Source organism: Brachyistius frenatus, unplaced genomic scaffold (genome assembly GCF_029030835.1).
Source record: "Brachyistius frenatus isolate BFR_SWC_R1_liver_20210118 unplaced genomic scaffold, ASM2903083v1 Contig_178, whole genome shotgun sequence".
Lineage (NCBI taxonomy): Eukaryota > Metazoa > Chordata > Actinopteri > Embiotocidae > Brachyistius > Brachyistius frenatus.
The window spans coordinates 589,348-609,080 of NW_027210777.1; the positions used below are offsets into that span (position 1 = coordinate 589,348).

At 48.9% G+C, this 19,733-nt stretch overlaps 2 protein-coding genes across 2 annotated transcripts; both read right to left on the bottom strand.

Annotated features, from left to right (window-relative positions):
* Positions 1-651: 651 nt before the first annotated feature.
* Positions 652-19,463, bottom strand: LOC138632277 (ninein-like). Its single transcript, XM_069717718.1, has 26 exons — positions 19,141-19,463; positions 16,060-16,269; positions 15,359-15,452; positions 14,348-14,523; positions 12,554-12,599; positions 12,286-12,461; positions 11,945-12,091; positions 11,658-11,825; positions 11,170-11,306; positions 10,926-11,066; positions 10,429-10,603; positions 10,117-10,227; positions 9,837-9,926; positions 9,595-9,730; positions 9,394-9,515; positions 7,829-9,105; positions 5,257-5,355; positions 5,109-5,178; positions 4,817-4,975; positions 4,598-4,729; positions 4,061-4,174; positions 3,773-3,955; positions 3,549-3,686; positions 3,365-3,466; positions 3,146-3,241; positions 652-1,530 (listed from the first exon to the last, which is right to left on the bottom strand). The coding sequence occupies exons 2-26, from the start codon at positions 16,246-16,248 to the stop codon at positions 1,456-1,458; spliced, it is 4,353 nt and encodes a 1,450-aa protein (XP_069573819.1). The 5' UTR covers positions 16,249-16,269; positions 19,141-19,463; the 3' UTR covers positions 652-1,455.
* On the bottom strand, positions 5,367-7,680 carry LOC138632241 (ninein-like). Its single transcript, XM_069717636.1, has 2 exons — positions 7,658-7,680; positions 5,367-7,555 (listed from the first exon to the last, which is right to left on the bottom strand). The coding sequence occupies exons 1-2, from the start codon at positions 7,678-7,680 to the stop codon at positions 5,626-5,628; spliced, it is 1,953 nt and encodes a 650-aa protein (XP_069573737.1). The 3' UTR covers positions 5,367-5,625.
* Positions 19,464-19,733: the final 270 nt, after the last annotated feature.

Here is a 19,733-nt window from a genome sequence, read left to right on the forward strand (position 1 = left end):
ATAAACGTAGTGCGGTAAGAAGTTCTCCTCTGGACTGCAAAGGAGGAGAAGCTGTTAAATGTGCAGCACGTGAAAGAATAAATGTGTCACTGCTGTCAACGTGTCTGTAGGTTGATGAGCAACAGAGATGTATTAACTTCTTTAACATCCACCTTCATGTTCAGTGTTTTTGAGTTAATCAGTGCGGACGCATTCTGCAGTGTTTGCTGCGTTAATTCATCGCCACATCTCAAATAAACTACGGTTGTGTTTCAGGTGTGATGCGTTGTTGTGTTTTAGGTGTGATGCGTTGTTGTGTTTCAGGTGTGATGCGTTGTTTCAGGTGTGATTTGTTGTCATGTTTCGGGTGTGCTGTGTCATGTTTCAGGCGGACTGACCTGGTCCTTCAGCTGAGCCACCTTCTCTCTGAGCAGCAGCTTCACGTTACGCAGCGACAGCTCGATCTCCTTCATGCGCTCCTCCATGTTCTTCATCTTCCTCTCCCTCTCGTCCTGGTGAGGAGACAGTCAAGGAAATCATCATACGGCTGTGGACGATCACACTGATGGAGAAACTTTAGTTTTCTAACCTTCCAGCAGGTTTCAAAAGAGAATAAAGTGAGACGGAGAAGAAAGGACGATAGACCACGTTTATTACCAACTAATTCTTTATTTTTATCTTGATTTCTGCAGGAAAAGATTTCTGGTACATTTTATAAAGAAGGACAACACACTAGAAAAATAAATAAAATATAAATAGGTATAAAATAATGTCATATATTTCTCTACAAAAATAATTTAATGCATAAATTAAATAAACTAACAGGAAAAAATAAATAAAATCTCTAGATAACTGAAAAAAACATGACACTTGGTATTAAAGAGACTCTAATGAAGAGTTACAGACGTGTGGAGAAGAACATGAATCAGAGCTGTGACTCAAACAGACTCACAACAAACACAACATCCAACATGTGCAGCATCACAAACAGGAAGTGACAACTCCTTCATTTAAAACCCTGACTGGACCCATGTCACCTGACCGGTATGGAGCGTCTGATTGGTCAAGAGGACTCGGGGAGGCTGCGAGGCACCGACCTGCCTCAGATTAATAACCCTCATAAGGCAAACTGTCACACAGGGTTCATCCTCTGAGGACACACACACACACACCCTGTCATACACATTAGAAAAACATTCACAGTAAACAGGGTTAAAAAGGTTCCTGGAACCAGAACGGTTAAATATACCATAGACGGACCGGTCCTGGTCCGTCAGGATAAACTCACAGCTGTTTACTTAAATTTCATCATCATAATGAAACTCCCATGGGGACCAGAACCAGGAAGGTGTGATTCTCTGCTACCGGCAGCAGAGAGAAATGTTTCTGAATCAGGCTCATCGTTGCTTCTCAGCCTCATCAGAACCCAGACAGACCCGGTCCAAGTTCTGCAGAGCACCCAGAGAGAAGCTGGCCTCACAGTCCACCGATCCGCCGGTAGCTGTCTGCGTGAGCCGCCCGCTGCTCCGCCACCGGGACCGGCACCGCTCCCTGGAGAGAGAAGGCAGGTACACTTCACCAGGGCGCCACCCTCCCTCCGCTTATCCCGCTAACCCTGCTAACACCGCTAAGACTACACACCTGCAGCCTGGACAGGTGACAGGTGTGGGTGACACAAGTGAAAATTTAAATGTCTCAAGATGAGAAAATCCTTCTTCCTGCCCACACTGGCCATGAAGAGATTTTAAAATTAAGAGCGGGGATAAAATCCACAGTCTTCTGTGTCAGATTTTAAGCTCAAACTCTGCCTCCTCTTCTTCATCGCCTGCAGCCCGGCAAGAAAACTGGAAGTTTGATTTTTAACTAACAGCTTGAGACTCTGCCACAGCAAAGACTGTGGACTTTGACTCCTGAGTCACAGGAAGTCTCAGGTCCATGGTGACATCATTAATGCCCTGATATCAGTGGTCTCAGAAAGGTGTGGTGCTGATGATGATGAATGAGGAAGATTATTGGTCCGGAGTCTGACCTTACAGAGTTGAACTCTGACTGTCAGCACCATAATGAACACTGTTCAGCTCTAGTTTATCTGTTAATAACAGACATTTATACAGTAAACTCCGCTACAGTGTCGGTGACACAGACAGTTGCTGACAGATAAACTCTCCATCCGTCAGCTGAGGAGACGACGTGTGTGTGTGTGTGTGTGTGTGTGTGTGTGTGTGTGTGTGTGTGTGTGTGTGTGTGTGTGTGTGTGTGTGTGTGTGTGTGTGTGTGTGTGTGTGTGTGTGATGAAGGTGACACATGAAATGAGGACCACAACCAGACATCACACCTGTGCGGGTACATGGTCCAGGATGTAAACTCAAACACACACACAGACACACACAGGGAACACCACACCTACAAAGTAAACAGCACACAGAACAGAAGGAGATGTGATGAGCACCGTGACAGGAAGTAAAAACCTGCTGAGGATCATCTCCCCTAAATATTTACTTTGATGCCGAAAACGTCACTTTTAACTCAACTTTACAGCCTACAAAAAAAAAGAAAGAAAAAAGAAAAAGAAAAACCAGCACCTGAAAGGAGTGAATTATTTCAATGGATGAAACACAGAGAGGCGCACTGTGCAGCATGTTTGGACCATATTCATATTAACATCAGTCCTCTATTGTTTTCTTTGAGACTCCGTCCTGCACATCTCTAATAGGAACTGAAGTCTGGAATGTTTTATTAACTTTATAATTCATTTATAATTGTTTTGCATGCTTATAAATGATTTCAGTAACTTTATAATTTTGGTATTATATCCTTTTTTTAGGGGTTAAAACCACCTTTTGTCCAACTGTTTCACATTTAAATCAGTTTTATTAATGTTCACTGCCCCTGGAAAATAAAACAAATATGATATGAAGCACACTTCTCTTCTAGGCTTTAATGAAGGGTGTGTTTTCATGACGACAATTAATAATGAGAGAAGTGAAGCAGGTGGATGTGATGGTGCCGTGAGAATAAATCTGCAGGTTTCTACACAAACTGCAGAGCAGGCAGATTTTAAAATTATCATCCTGAGATGTGCTTTCATCTGTGAGCTTTCAGTCGAATGAAAACGCGCAGCTCTCCATCTGCTGTGAGGAGAGTCAGAGTCAAAGTCTCTCAGTACCTGCAAGTTGTCGGGCTCCTCCCCGCGATGCGGTCCTCCTCTGGGCAGCCGATGAGGTGAAGGAGGCAGAAGTCCGACCAGCTGAGCCTGGATGGTCTGAGAGCAGAGAGACTGCAGTGAGTGAAGAGAAATACAGAACACCTCCATGTGACTGTATTTAACATCCCCTTCCTTCTGCGGTAACCTCGGGAATAAAAGGAAGTTGCCGTGACAACGTACCTCCAGAAGCTGCGAGGACATTCGAGCCATCTGAGTCTTGAGCGCCTCGTTTTCCTGCTGCAGGCTGTCCAGCTCCAAGTGTCTCTGCCCGGCCTCACAGCCCTGACAAGCACAGAAAGGTTAATGAGCAAGCGGTCACATGACCAGCAGGTCTGAGGAGAGGTTTCCTGGGTTCAGTGTGTACCTTGGTGAGCTCCCTCTGAGCTTCCAGCTCCTGCTTCAAAGCAGCGTTCTCCTGCTCCAAAGCCTTCAGCAGCGACGCTTGGCTCTGGTGCTGCTGCTGCTGCTTCAGGGACAGGATGGTGGCGTCGAGCTGACGGACCTGCAGGCAGAACACCAGCAGAGTTTACAGACCAGATATCACGCGTGGTAATGTTCTGCATGTTCTCTGCTGCAGCCTCGACCCACCTTCTCTCTGGACTGAACCAGACTTCCCGTGATGCTGCGCAGCTCCGCCTGCAGTCGCTCATTCTCCTGCTGCAGCAGCTGCTGCTGCTCCTTCTCCATCAGCCGGGACATCTCGTCTCTGTACAGCTTCTTGCTCTGGTGCTGCAGGCCGCTGGAGTGCAGGGCCTTCTCCAGGACGTGGTTCTGAGGTCAGCAGAGGTCAAACGGGGTTCGTCACATGTTATCATGAATGTGCTGCAGCAGTCTGTGCGGCGCTACCTCCTGGTTGTACTCCTTCAGCCTTCTTACCCTCTCTTGAGCTTTGGCCAGCTGGCTGCGCAGCCCTGCAGCCTCCTTATCTGCACTCTTCCTCTCCTCCACGATGTGACTGAGCTGACTCTCCATTGTCTCCACCACGACGGCCTGCAGACAGGAAGAGAACTCTGGCTGTAACGATGCACCTTCATCACTAAAACTGGATCATATCTCAGCAGATATCTGCACAGCTGCCTTGAAAAAAATACTGATTTCTTCATGACTGCTGCTGAAATGATGTTGAAACAGGAAGTCACTGAGTCATTAAAAGGTAAAAGGGCGAGGTGTTAACCTGTGCTGCACCTCCAGTGATGGTACTGGACTCTACTTGACTTTAGTGTGACATCAGGTACTTTTCTGGATTTGGTTTTCCACTGAGGTGAACTACCAGAAGGCTGGCGGCGTTACTACGACAACGCAGCATCCACCTCACTATTTTCAAATGGGCGTGGCTTAAGGAACCGTTTGGTAGTAACACTCAGTCAGTCGCTCCGTGTCTCTGTCTGCAGTGTTTCCACCCGTCAGTATCACCTCAGTGGCGCTCACATTCTGCCGGAGGTCACAGAGCTGCTGGGACAGCTGGATGTTCCTCTCCTCCAGCTGAGCAGTGTCCTCCAGAGCTCTGGTTAACTCTGCCTCCAGAGCCAACACACACGCTGCCAGCTAACACAGAACAGCAACGGTTAACTACACGCCAAGCTACGACACCACAGAGACACCACGACACCACCAGCTGTAGACAGAGGGTACCTTGTTCCGCTCCTCGGCGGGGAACGCCTCCCTCCTTTCCGTCAGCTCTGACAGACGCAGACGCAGACGCTCGGTGTCAGCAGCGTTCAGGGCGTTGCTCTCCGCCAGCGTCCCGTTCTCATCCAACAGCTGGCGGCTGTGCAGACGCAGATCTGAGATCTGCAGAGGGAGAGATGAAGGAGACATGAAGGAGAGATGAAGGAGAGACGAAGGAGAGATGAAGGAGAGACAAAGGAGACTTCAGGAGGTGAAGGGAGGACGGAATCATTTCTCTTATGTAATGCTATGTTACCTGTTTCTGGAAACGCACTGCTGCTTTCTGAGCTGAAGACTTTTCTTCCTTCAGGTGATCCAATGTTTGTCTGGAATAGAAAAACAAGACGTCAGCCAGCCTGATAAAAATAAGATGCTCACGGCCAACTGTGTCTGGTTCCTCTTACATTAACTCCTCCTGGATCTCCTTCAGGTCCTCCTCCTTCAGAGCAGTGATCTTCTGACGCAGGCTGACGTTTTCCTCAGCGAGTCGACTGGCTTCAGATCTACGGGCGGACGGAGCTGCATCAGAGATGTTCCTACAGACAATTTACTGAACATTTATTAAAAGAAACTTCTTCTAAAATTCACTGGACTCCTGGAGGTCTACAGGGACGACAGCAGCTACTGGTGATGAGGGTTGAGGAGCAGCGACAGCTCTACGATGTGTTTGGGATCAAACGTAGGAGTGCTATAATGTCAAAGCAACACAAGGGTCAGGGTCAGCGGGGTCACAGGGGTCACTGTGGACTCTGAGGGTTCTGGTTCTGTCCACGTTACCCATGGGCCTGCGTGGTTTCATTCAGACTCTGCGACCTGTCCTGCAGCTCTGTGATGGCTCGCCGCAGTTTCACGTTCTGCTTCTCGAACTCCCTGCAGACGTCCTCCAGGTCGCTCACCGCCCGCTCCTTCGCCTCCGGGTCGCTCGCCGCCCGCTCCTCTGCCTCCAGCAGGCGGTCCCGATCCAGAGACACCTTGTCCCCAAGTCCCTCCATGTGCTCGGGCTGCGCCCCATCGGGCAGGTCCAGCTCCTGAAAGAGCTCGGACAGCTTGGTGTTCTGGTCTCTCAGCTGGCTGATCTCGTCCACCAGGGACACCTGGTCGCCGTGGAGGTGCTGGAGGACGTCCATGACGTCCACGCCGCCCTCCAGGCTCCACACTCTCCTCTCCAGCTCTCCGTTCTGCTCCTTCAGCTTGCCGTTCTCGCACATGCAGTCCTCGTATCGGATCTGCAGCTCGGTCATCTTCAGGACCTTCGTCTCCAGCGTCTTCAGGTGCTCCATCAGCAGCAGCATCTTCACCTTCAGCCCGTAGTTCTCCTCCAGAACCTGCTGACCCGTCTTCAACTTCTCGGCGTTGTGAGCCAGCAGGTTCTCCAGGAGTTCGGTCTTCTGCTGCAGCAGCTCGATCTTCTCCTGCAACAGGACGTTCTCCTGCAGAGGCGGCGCGTTCAGGAGGGAGCCGGCCCGGGCAGAACACTCTTCATCCGGGGGACACTCCTCCTCTTCATCTCCACGGTCTGAACCCACTTCCTGTGAACAATGGTCCTCCATTGTCAGTCCTCCGCCATCTCCCGTCTCCTCCGGCGACACGACTGCAGTCTCGTGATGCTGCTTGTCTTCGTGGGAAGCGTGCTCCCGAGGTTTGTCCACTTCCTCACGCGACACCAGAACGTCTCTTTTCCCACCGTCTCCGAACGCCTCGAGTGATGCGACGGCCTCCCGCGATGCGACGGCCTCCCGCTGCTGGTTCTGAGGTTCTGGGTCGGCGTGATCGCAGCGTGTTACTTCACAGTCTTCGTCACACGGTTCCTCTTCTTCGGGGCTCCGACCTCCGAACTCATCGCCACATCTCTGAAGCCGCTGAACTTCCACCTCTTTGATCTGCAGCTCTTTCCTCTCTGCTCCGAGCTCCTCTTCGTCATTCTCCCTGTGGTCCTTCAGTTTATCCTCCAGGATTGACAGGTGTTCCTGCAGCTCCTGCCTCTCCAGCTCGAAGTCCAGCGCCGCCTGCTGGAGGACCATCTCCACCTCCTCGACCTTCATCTTCAGGTGGTCTCTCTCCGCCAGCAGCTCGACCCTCTCGGCGCTCTGCCTCTCGCAGACGGAGAGCACCTCACTGTACCTCTCCTCCAGCTGCGAGGTGTTGCCGAGGAGCTCCTCCCGCTCCTGTTTGAAGTCCTCCACGGTCTGACTGAGCAGCAGCTCGGTGGCCAGCGCTCGGCTCTCGGACCGAGTGAGCAGCTCCTGTTCGCCGTTCAGACTCTCCTGCAGCCGGCCGTGGAGGTCGTTCAGCTGCCTGCTTAGCTCGATCTCTTTCGTCTGGGCCCGACCGGCCAGCTCCTCCAGCTCGGCGTGCAGCTGCTTGTTCACCGCCGCCAGAGCTTCCACCTCCTCTCGGTGAATGTCTTCCAGCTGCTGTGTCTCTCCGGTCCACTCTTGCCGCAGCCGGTCCGCTTGCCGCCGCAGCGCCTCTGCCATCTCCTCCCTTTGCTGCTCCCCGCTCTCCTGAACCGCCTTCGTCCGAGCTTTCCACTGGAGCTCCTGCACGCGGTGGCCGTCGGCGAGAGCCCGCAGCTCGCTCTGGTAGTGCTGCTCCAGTTTTAAAACGTCAGCCTGAAAGCGCTCGGCGACCGACTCCTGATCCCCGGAGAAGCGATCCTCCACCTCTCCGATTCTCTGGTTGAAGCTGACCTCGATGTCCTGCCTGCGCGTTATTCAGCGTTTGTTACAGCTTCAACTTTTTGAGAAAACATCCTGAACACAGACAACTTTTAAAAAGCATTTTCAACAGTTTAATATAGACTACAGGAGGAGCACTGCTGATGCCATGCTGTTAGCTTAGCATCAGTTTTCTAATTCTCTGCAAAGAAAAACAAATCACCCTTTTTTTCCCCCAACGTGCCGAACCGTTTCTGGAATTGACGCATTTAAAAAAAGTTGACAAGAATTATTAAGTAAAAAAGGCCATGTGACTCACCTCTCCTGAGCGATGTCATCTCTCAGTCGGTCCAGCGAGGTGCTGAGTGCGTCCCTCTCCTCGCCGTGCTTCATGCTCAGCTCCTTCATGGCCTCTCGGTGGTTCTCCTCCAGACGAGCTCTCTCCTCAGCCTTCACCTCCTCCACAGTCTTCATCATCAGCTCCCTCTGCTCCTCCATCTTCTCCCTCTGCTCCTCCATCTCGGCTTCCATCTTCTCCCTCTGCTCCTCCATCTCCTCCCTCTCGGCCTCCATCTTCTCCCTCTGCTCCTCCATCTCCTCCCTCTCGGCCCCCATCTTCTCTTTCTGCTCCTCCATCTTCTCCCTCTCCTCCTCCATCTTCTTCCTCTGCTCCTCCATCTTCTCTTTCTGCTCCTCCATCTTCTCCCTCTGCTCCTCCATCTTCTCCCTCTGCTCCTGCAGTCGGTCCTGGACCATCCCTTCGTAGTCCTCCTCCAGCTGCAGCTTCTCCCTCTCCCACTCCTCCTTCAGTCGGTTTTCCCTCTCATCAAACTGCTCCTGCAGCGTCAGCCTCTCCTCCAGGACCCTGTGGAGCAGCGCCTCCTCCTGACGCTCCTGCAGCCGACCTCGTTCCCCCTCCCACTGCTCCCTGAGCCGGTCCTCCTTCTCCTCCTGCTCCCTGACCAGTCGCAGCATCTCCTCCTCCAGCAGCAGCTGCAGGGACTCGTTGTTCTGCTCGTCCAGCCGAGTCTTCTCCTTCTGCCACTCCGCCGTCAGCCTCCTCACCGTTTCATCACGCTCCGCCTCAAACTTCCCTGCTGCCTCCTCCAGTTTTGCTCTCAGTTCGTCCTCATGGCTTTCTTCTAACGGTTTCTTCTCCCTCTCCCAATCGTCCAGCAGCCTCCTCTGCAGCTCCTCCTTCTCCTCCGTCAGGTCCTTGATCTCCTCCAGCAGCTCTGAGTGCTCCCCCTTCATCTTCTTCACCTCGGCAGCGTGTTGTTCCCTCAGCTCCTCCAGCTCACTCGGGAGGTCTTCGTCCGTCTCCGCCTGCTGGATTTCCAGCGTCCTGAGCTGCTCCTGCAGGTCTGCAGCGTGTGTGTCTGCATCCTGCAGCTGCAGCTGGAGGTTCTGCACCTGCTCGGTCCGCCCCAGCTCCGCCTGCTGCAGCTGGTTCTGGAGCTCCTGTTGGTGGCTCTGCATGGCGGTCATCTCCTCCCGCAGAGCCTGAACCTCCTGCCGGTGCTGCAGGGCCACGGCAACCAGCTGCAGGTCGTGTGACACCCTCTGCTTCTCCACGCTCAGGTCGAACTCATCCACCTGCAACATGGATGGATTCAAGCAGACGTTCAGGTGGAGACATTCAATATTTATCTTGAACAATAACAAATAAAGAGCTGCACTTCTATTGAATCACAATATTTGTGTTCCTCTTTTGCATTGCTTTTCATACACTCTTATTAAAACATCCTGCAGCCGTCAGTGAATCTCTCCGAGTCACACTGACTGCGTGAACGCGTTGAGGATGAGGAGCGGCTACAGAGGTCCTGTAAACTCTCATCTTCCTCGCTTTTCCTCCCCGACAGGATGTGATTACAGGGGACTCGCCTTGCTCTCCAGCTCCTTCCTCAGATCCTCCATCTCCTGGAGGTGCTGCTCCTTCAGCCGCTCCAGCATCATCTCCACCTCCAGGGTCATGCTGAAGGGCTGCACCTCCTCTGAGCCGATACCTGCATGAAGTGGAGGGAGGAGTTAAGTGTCCCGTACTGAAGTCTCCGGGGCCCTGCATGTGTGTTTTTCTGGACCTACCTGGATCCGACTCCATGCCGGGGCTTTTACTCTCCAGTTCCTCGGACAGAGGTTTGTGACCGGGCTGATGAGTTCGACCCAGACTGTGGAGGTCCCGCAGCTCTGACTGCAACTCATCGATGCGATCCTGCAGCTCCTACCAAGAGAGAGCATTCATCAGTAAAGAGAAGTTGACTCCCACCACGTTAGATCCTGACTGCAGGAATGAACCTGAACACGGGGTGTATTTTAGTTTCAGTTACCCTGCACTGAGCTTCGTAGCTGCTGTGCAGCTGTTTGATGCGCTCCTCCTGCAGCAAGAAGTCTGCGGTGCCGGGGTCCAGGTCCCCGAACTGAAGGGAAGAGGGGCACGTAGGAGTCAGCGAAAACAAAAATAAAGACACAGAAGGAACATCAGAAAATGAAAGTAGGAAGACAACAACAAAACAAACAAAAAAACACAAAACAATAAATAAATAAAAGAAGAAGAAATGTTCCTGCAGTAATGTCGGTACTGAGGATGTCCCAGCAGACGCCGCCTACCTTGTCTTTCATGACGCTGTCCATGTTCACCTGCAGTTTACTGATCTGATTCTGTGCCTCCAATAATTTCTCAGAGCTGTCGAGTAGTTCCCTCTCCAGACGTCTGTTCTCCTGAAAACATCAAGATCAGATTAAATTTATGGTTTTAGTAATATACGGTGACAAAAGGATTTAAATAAAACAAGATATAAAGAGAGAGGGAGCCAGCAGCATAAAGAAATGACTGAATGACTGTCCAGCCTGGTCCAGGTACCTTTCAGACAGCAGCATGAACACATCAGTAACAAAGAGACAGCAGACTTGTCCTCGTACCTTGACTGAGATGGACAGGTGTTCTCTGAGGAAGGACTCGTCCTCTCGGATCTTGTCGATCTCAGCCTCCATCTGGTCGCGCTGCAGACCGGCCTGCTGCTGGATCAGATCCATCTCCTTCATCAGATTGGATCGGACAGCCGCCAGCTTCTCTCGCTGGTTCTGCTCCAACTTCCTGTTCACACAGTCAACACAATGTCAACATGGGAGACATTTGTGTTTCAGAAAACTACATCTGCCTGAACACAGAGAACATATTTCCATCTTTAATGAGGTTACTGTGGCGAAACATTAATTATTAAAAGCATCAAACTACTGAGTATCAGCTGGTGTTTATGAATGGATGATGAAGAGCAGCGACAGATGTAATCCTGGTTATATTTATCCTCAACATCCTCCTGAGTATCGAGAAAGGAAGGAGAGGAGACAGAGACAGTCTGTCCCTCGGTGGAGACGTCTCTCTAAACCCTGAACGCCACATCACGGTGAGGACTGACCGGAGGTTCAGGTTGTTCATGAGCTCGATAGCAGAGTGATGCTCGTCCACCTCAGCAGCCAGCCGAGTTTTCAGCTTCTCCGTTTTCTCCAGGTCCGATCGGATTTTCTCCTTCTCTCTGATTTCTCGGTCCACGCGCTCTCTGACAGGAGACACGACAGCAGAGAGACACTAATGATCATCTTGTGGGTTTATTAACGCAGGAATCAACCGACAGTATCAACATGTGAAGGAGTCGTACTCACAGCAGATGTAGGATCTCCGCTCTGAAGCTCGCCACGGCCGCCTGCTGGATTCCGTTCTTGGTGACCAGCAGCTCGTTCTCCAGAGCCGAGGTCAGCTCACAGAGACTCACCTTTCCTTCCAGGTCAAAGTTCAGAGCCTGGAAATATATAAAAGTTCCACAGTTAATGTCTTTTATTCTTTAAACACATTCTTATTCTTTTGTTTTTTTCAAACACAAATCTGTTCTTTGTTTTATTCTTCAGTCTGTTTCGCTGCTAGATGACATGACTCTTAATACTCATCAGGACAGTCAGGGAACCAATCAGAGATCGGAGTTTCTACTTTATTATTGCTGAAACTAACGACTCAGAAAGTCTTCATCGGAGTTATTAATGTAAACCGGTTAATTTAAAGTCGTTTCTTTTAATAATATTACAAATCAAACCCGCATCTTCTCTTTTAAAATGATAAATGCTGCTGTGTGTTCAGAGTCCCTTCAATTCTGTACCTGCAGGATCTCGGTGCTGTTCTCGATCCCCTCTTCGATCCAGGCGTCCAGGATGGACTCGGCCGGAGTGAAACCCGACCCGTCGTCCAGGGTGGAGAAGAGCCGCATGCCGATGGTGCTGGTGAGAGCAGAGGTCGTGGCTATCCTCCGACCTCCTTCATCGAAGGGCTGCAGGTAGAAGGGAACTTTAAAGGACCGTATACGACAGCGGCAGAGCTGTCGGGTACTAAACACACACACACGACGGGGCGGGATTATCTCCTGGCTCAGTAAACATTGTGACCCACCTGGGTGGAGTGATGGCGTTTGAGCTGTCTATAAGGGGTGGAGGCGGAGGGGGTGGGGGGCTTGTTCTGGTTCAGCACCCTGGAGACGAACTCCTGAACGTTCATCACTGCGTCGCCAGTCAAACTGAAGAGTACGTCTTTGTTTATCTGAGCACAAACACAGAACAGAGATCGATCGATCAATCAATCAATCAATCGATCGATCGATCGATCGATCGATCAATTTGATGTTTTTTAAAAACTTGCTGCTTGTCAGACTTTGAGACTGTTGGTCTCAGCTGGATGGATCCGAACTCTGTACGATCAGCTGCGAGACTCTAACCTAGAGTTCTTGAACACACCTCCAGTCCTGAGTGCTCACAGAGCGCCAGCAGCTCGCTGTGAGCAGCGCATCCGTCCCACGTTATCCGCAGCTCCTTGCAGGCTTCACGTAGCTTCTCCTCCAAGCGGCTCGGCAGCGGAGCGGCTGACCGCCGCGGCGTGCTCGGCTCATCGGGGTTCCACAGGTGCAGCTGACCTGCGGAGGAGACGGGAGAGAGGCAGGTCGGTCGTTGGAGCAGCGAATCAGAGAGAGGCGGAGTTCATGAAGGCGCTGCGAGTCGGACGTACCTTCAGCTTCGTACTCCTCAGAGCAGCTTTCATGAGCGTTCCAGCGCTGCGAGAAACAGAAACGCAAGAGACTGAATGTGGCAAACAATCACAACACGCCGACTCATCTGATTCCATCACGTGACCATCAGCTGCCTTCGAACAGGTTTTAAACCGGCCGAGGTTCAGAGAGTCTCACGGAGGAGACATAAAAGAGCGTCTGTGATGAACTGACGGAACAAAGAAAGTGTGTCTGTTGATGTAATGTCACACTGTTCATCACAACGGGCTGCATTAGATCTACTCAAACTATCAGTTAATAAAAAAGAAATAAAATAACTTTTGACTATTCACCAAACCAAACAATGAAGAGGGTTCCTACTCTGAGTCATGATCTTATTCCTAGCACTTTGTGAGCTTTTTTTTTTTTTTTTTTTACTAGTTCACAGGTTTTCAGGACAAAACAAAATGTTTTTTAAACTACTAAATGATCCAATCTCCTGACTTTAATGTCTGGAAGAGACCGTTTATAATTCCAGGACCCGTAGGAACTCTGACTGAAGATCATGTGATATGATTGAGAGCTCAAAAAAGTTAAGATCATTTTAAAAATGTGTTAATTAATTTCCCCCCAAATAAGGTTTAAAATTAGTTATAACAGCCTAAAATTCTGCATCTTTACTTTAGTTGCAGAAACATGATGTTTATCTTCCTTGAGGAACATTAAATGAGGACGAGGAGGGTTCAGTCTCTGTGACCCTCTGAGCAGACGTCTATTGTCAGAGCAGCAGATGGGATCCCGAGTTCTGATACATGAAGTGAAGGCATGCAGGAGGGGACGGGAGGGTCTCATTGTTCCTCTGTCACGGCCCCCCTCCCTCCTCCTCTGCAGAGCCCCCTGACCTGCTCCATCTGCTGGTCCTGGACTCTGCAGCATTGTTATAGACCGCATTAGTCAACAGAGAGACGCACGTCGGCTCAGAGCCTCAGAGAGAGTTGGTCTCTGTTTGTCTGTCTCTGTCGGTCTCTTTGGCTGCATCCAGTCGTCCTCACACCAAGCTGACCGTCTTTATAAAGTTCTGGTTGCAGGTTGTTCTGATGGTTCTGATGCTGCAGCAGAGTCTCAGACAGGAAGCAGGATCAACCGGCTGAAGGTCTGCAGCAGTGTTTATTATAACATTATTTTCTGTTAATTAACCATCAGACTGACTAATTCAGGACTTAAATCAGCCGATCAGAGGAGCCTGTGTGCCCGTGTTTCTGTTGCAGCTCCTGGATGCTCAGACAAGTGAGAGCTGTTCCAGCGAGCAGATTATCCAGGAAGAGGATCTGAAAACCAGCAGGAGGAACCGAGCAGAGTCCAACTGGGACTCTAAAGAACAGGAGAACTGCAGCTTCATGCAGACTGAGAGAGGTTCATACAAACAGTCTGAACAGCTGATGAAAGATACAAACACTTCCTGATGAACATCCTGAAAGTGGACTCTGTGCAGCTCGTATCACGTTCCCCTCCCATCCTGTGTGACTGATTACCGTTTCTGTTAAACAGTGATCAAGTCTACCATTTTAAACAGTGATCAAGTCTACCATTTTATTTACAGAGCTCTTAATGATAAAATATGTTATGCAATGAAAAGAGCTGTGGATCCTCAGATCTGATGTCTGTTACAATTCAGGACCTGCTCTGCGCCACGCTAAGCTGATTAGCTAAGAATAACACTGGGCGCTGGCAGAAACACGGTACATGCAAGGACGGGAGGTGATAAGAAAGGCATGCGGATGTCTTAGGTTCAGAGACACTCCACGGACGTTTACCTCACGCTTCCTGGGAACCGCCGAGTCATCATTGTCCTCGAAATCCTCCTCTGCAGCCGGCTGTGTGACCTCAGACGAGCCCAACGCCGGCGCCTCCAGGAACTCCGGCGTGGAGCGGCGGCCGTAACGTTTGCTGCCCTTCACGAACTTTGGTTGGATCTCTGGAGAGTCTGAGACTAGGGGACATTCAGAGGGACAGGGGGACATGAAGTCAGTTCTATCTGCACTGTCTGTATGTGTTCTCTGATCTATGACAGGAAACAGATTAAACTCAGCTGAGAAACAGCTTCTGTAAAGGTTGAAAACAGAAAATCTGCAGGGTTAACCTTTCAATTTACAGGAAACAAAGTTCTGGTCAACAGGTTCACAGAGACTCACAGGAACTGAAGAGGTTCTGTTATATTCTATTCTATTATAATACATTCTGTTATATTCTTTTATATTCTCTTACATTGTATTATATTGTTATATTCCATTATATAGTTATATTCTTCTATATTCTACTATAATCTGTTATATTCTGCTATATTCTGTTATATTCTACTACTATATTCTATTATATTCTACTATATTCTGTTATATTCTACGACTATATTCTGTTATATTCTACTATATTCTGTTATATTCTACTATATTCTGTACACTGTGTGGACACCGAGACATAAATACAGACAGTAGAACAGCAAAAAAATTTCCCCTCGGGGATTAATAAAGTAACTACCTAACCTACCTAACCTATCCTGCATCGTCTGTTAGAACCGAATTCAACTTGCTCAGACTGAAGGTTCATGATCATCAAACAGTGAGCTGGCAGAGGTTCCATCATGACACTGCACTTCCACCCTAACGGAGCGCACCGATTGGCTCTGTGCCTCTGTACATAGACTTCCTGCTGAGTGTGCTTACAGCGTCACCTTTAACACCTGCAGGCTCTCTGAATAGAAACATTATTTTTAAAGCTCAGAGATAAACTTCATGCTGACACCAGTCACGCTACCGTCAGGGCGGTACCTGGTTCTGGAGACGGCTTGTGCTGCGCTGCAGGTGGCTCCGCAGCTGACGACAGAACCTGGATCAGAGCATCTTTAAACTGGTCGAAGTCGACCTGCGGCAGGAGTTAAAAACATATTTACAATGCAAGCCATGCTTAATACGTGCAGTGTGACATTCCTCAGGTGGGGAGTGATTGTCTGTGTGTGCTGGATGGAGGCTGGTGTCCCTGGTAGTCTGGTGGAGCAGCGAGGTCACACTCGCAGAAACAACAGCTGCTAACCCTGAATATGCTGATTTTCTTTGTGCTCCGGAGGCGGCTGGCTTTAGAGGGTGGGGGGGTCTTTTTGACTTATTGTGCACTGCACTGCCCCCCCCCCACCACACACACACACACACACACACACACACACACACACACACACACACACACACACACACACACACACACACAGGACAATAGCCACCTGTCTGTGCACACGCTTACAAACTAAACTTCATGCTGAAGTGTGGACGTCCCTCGTCTACCTCCTGATGGGTCACAGGATGAAGATGTGACCTCAGAGTTTCATATGCGTGTGTGTGAATGGTCATAAGACGGTGAACGCAGAGCCACACAGAATCACACAGCCTGGAGACACGAGGACCCGACACACAGGAACACCACCTTCGCCCTACAGACTATAATCTGGGTTCTGAGTGTGTCGGAGTGGCGCACTGACCCGGGATGGGAGCCGGTCGTGGTCCTGGTTCTGCAGCAGTGCATGCAGCAGGGCTGAGTGGTCCAGCTGCAGGGACTGGCAGAGAGCAGAGAGCTCCTCCGGGTTCAGAGCACCGCCGCCACCATTAAAGCTGTCAAACACTTCCTTCAGCTGCTCCTCGTACTGGTCGGGCCCCGACCCGTCGTCCATCCCACTGGACAGCAGCCGGGCCTGCAGGATAGGAGGACAGGAGGACAACACTTACATCAGTTGTCTGAGCAGGGTTACCTCCTCTCGAGAGTAAAGAACCACTGTAACTCACAAACAGAGCGGAGTCATCTACCTCTACAGCATGTTTTCCTACCAGCAGCTTCATCTGAGAGTCTCTCCGTCACTGAGCTCGGCTCGCTGCTCTGCTCGCTGCTCAGCGTCATCACAGCCTCAGGCTTTACTTAATCCCATTACAATGATTACACCATCAGCTGAATTGATAAGACATGGCCACACCTGACTCTGGGCATGAAATGAAACCTGAGGCTCACATTAAACTTTCACCTCGCATTGAAAACAGAGTTTCAGGACTGTTATAAATCAAACATAAATGTAAAGCTGTTATTTTCAGGGTTCAAACATCTTCCTCTCTGACTGTCTCTGATTAACAGTAGATTTCAATGAGCTCTAATGAAAAACGGTCCAGCATATTCCCAGCAGTGTGTGAGCGTCATTTACGAGTTCACAGGTTTTCAGTTTGATAAACGGCAGCTCAGATTTAAACCAAACTCCAGGATGTTCCTGGACTCTGAACAAAAACATGATCCAATCCTCTGACTTTAATGTCTGGAAGGCACTGGTTAGAATTCCAGGATATTCCAGGATTTCCAGGATGCTACGGTTTTATTCATGCAGCGTTCTAAATGATTTAAAAAGCAGGAAGTTTTAAAGTCTTCAGAGTGAATGCTGTTAAACTGGTGATGAATATGAAGTGTAAAAACAACGCTGGGTTAGTTAACTAGCAGACTAATTAAGAAGCTTCCAGTCCGGTTCTGTGTTCACGGACCGACAGCTTCAGTTTCAGTTTCAAGAACAAAAAGCGAGCTTTTGTTCTTCCTGTTGGGCTGCAGAGTTTCTCTAATTAATACACAATAAGAGTAAAACAGCTGAGAGATGATCTGAATATTTTATATACATGAGGTTAAAAATGACTTCAGCCGGATCTGATGAGTCTTTGTTCCAGAGTTTTTTTTTTTTAACTTTTAGTTTGTTTGTTCATTTATTTTGAGCCAACTTTTGAATTGAAAGTTTTCTTAGGGAAGGACCCCAAAACAACAAAAAAACACCAAATCTGAGCACACAATTTTTCCACAAGCATATAAAACCCTCTGATGATCTGAGAGCTTCCAGTGTGGAGATTATTTAACTTTAACCAGCTGAGATATTTTGCCGTCTGACCCTCCACGTTTCCAGCTGCTCTCATTGAGACCACAGGTGTCTCCCACACTCCAGACTCTGGGTCCCCATTCAGCACAGACAATAGGAGGTCCACACAAACCAGATCTGCATCTGCACAGAGCAGCTGACGAACTGCAGGAAAATGAATGTGGCAGCTTTTCTGAAGTTTTAAATCACACAGATCAGTAAGAAAGTGACGGAGAACTTCTTTTGACCAGCAGGTTTTTATGAAGCTTTAAATCACACAGCTCAACAAGAAAGTGACGGAGAACTTCTTCTAACCAACAGGTTTCATGAAGCTTTAAAATCACACAGCTCAATAAGAAAGTGACAGAGAACCAGCAGGTTTCATGAAGCCGCCTCCTGGTTCAGACCTGATTCAGTGTCTGCAAACACCCTCTGAGCAAATTATCCCGGCTACCGTCTGCTCGGCTCGGAGTCACCGTCTCTCGGTGGACGCAGGTCGACAGCTGCTGCTGCTGCCGCCGAAGAACCACAGCGGTCCGGGTCGGAGAATTGAGGTTAATCCTCCCACTGACTCTATGGTGGTGTCAGCGAAGAAGAAGAAACTCTTCTTCTTCAGTGCAAGTCCTCTGAAACAACTGACGGGTCGCTGCAGGAGGAGCAGCCTCCTGCATTTCTCTGAATAAATCTGATGTCTCAGAGTCTTTCAATACGACCATTATAAAGAAATGTCACAATAAAAGTAAATGTAAAGCCGGCAAATCACTACAGAACACTTCACATTTAATTCTAGAGATGTCGGCACATTTAACATGGTGACATGACAGTGTACAGATTCATGGTGTGTGATTTTGTTTGCACAAACTTCCAGCTCATTTTAAGTTATTATTAAGTGAGATAAGCAGTTGATCTTCTATAGAAAAGATCCATATTCACTGCAGAAAGAGAATGAAGTCAGAAATCAAAACCTGCAAACCGCTCCGATGATCACATCCAAACAACTTTCACCTTCCAGCAGGATGAAATTAATCCATCCTGTACAGGATTTTACACAATACTCTACATTTTTATTGAACTTTTTCAATTATTTTTCTTTTATTTACCATATTTCTTTAAAGTTTGTAGATTTTATATAAATGTATCTTCTTTTTTTTTAAAATCCTTGTTGAAGGTGAAAGAAGGTGTTTCTACTGCTTATGATGAAAAAAAAATCTCTTCCATTTTATAGAATAAATCTCAGTGAGACCAGTGTTATAGTCCTCCATCCCTCTCAGTGTTTTCTTTATAATCTTAATAAAGAGTTTGGTGGCTCAGTTTTAGTTTTGTTTTACGTTAAATCAACTGTTCCTGGTTTTCATCTCAGCTGTGAACTCTGATAACTGACCAATAACCAAATTAAACCCTCCACTCATATAAAAGTTATTTAATAAACTCATTGTAGTATTAGAAACATTAATAAGCTTGTGATTTTTAAGCACTTTACAGTCAGTTAGGAGCAGCCAAGTAACCGTAACTGCCGGGGAACTAGTTAGGCTGCCTTAACTAGTCGTAGGAAAGTGATGTGCTAAGCTAACCGGCTAACTGAGCAGCAGAGATGTCCGGAGGAAACTGTTGACCAACGTCATCCTGAAAATGTCGAGTTAACCCGCCGGAAGGAAGAAAACAGAGATTTATTGTTTAAAAACTCACCACCGTGTTTCAACCTGACGACAGTTGGTTCCTTCTTCTCCAACTGAAACCGTTTAAACTCAGAAACGCTCCTTAAACTACCGCATTTCTCCGGTTGGTCCTCGCGGTAAACTCTCCGGTGGCGGGAAACGTCTCTACCGGAGCTTTGTGTCTACAAACATCCCACACCGAGCGGCGCCCCGGGCTCCGCGGCTGCTTTGTGTCTTGTCGGCGGCTTCATCTCCCCGGGCACCGAGCGGGGTTTGAAAAACGGTTGTCAGAGGAAGGGGCGGTACCGACGGGCGGGGGGACAGCAGTCTGGCACGCTGGTCCGGCCTCTGGTCCGGCCTCTGGTCCGGCCTTCCCCCGGGGACCAAACCGGAACTGATGGATCAGTGAAACACCGCGGGATCTGATCGGGATCTTATCCAGAACATGATGCTGTTGGTGCTTCTACAGGAGGACTGACTGTATGGAGGACTTTCCTGAGCAACGATTTAAGTAATAAAAATTTTTTAAAAAAATAGTCCTGCATTCAAAACTTTACAAAAGTAAAAGTATGTAAGTAGGCAATTATCAGCAAAATATAGCCTACTTCAAGTTACAAAAGTAAA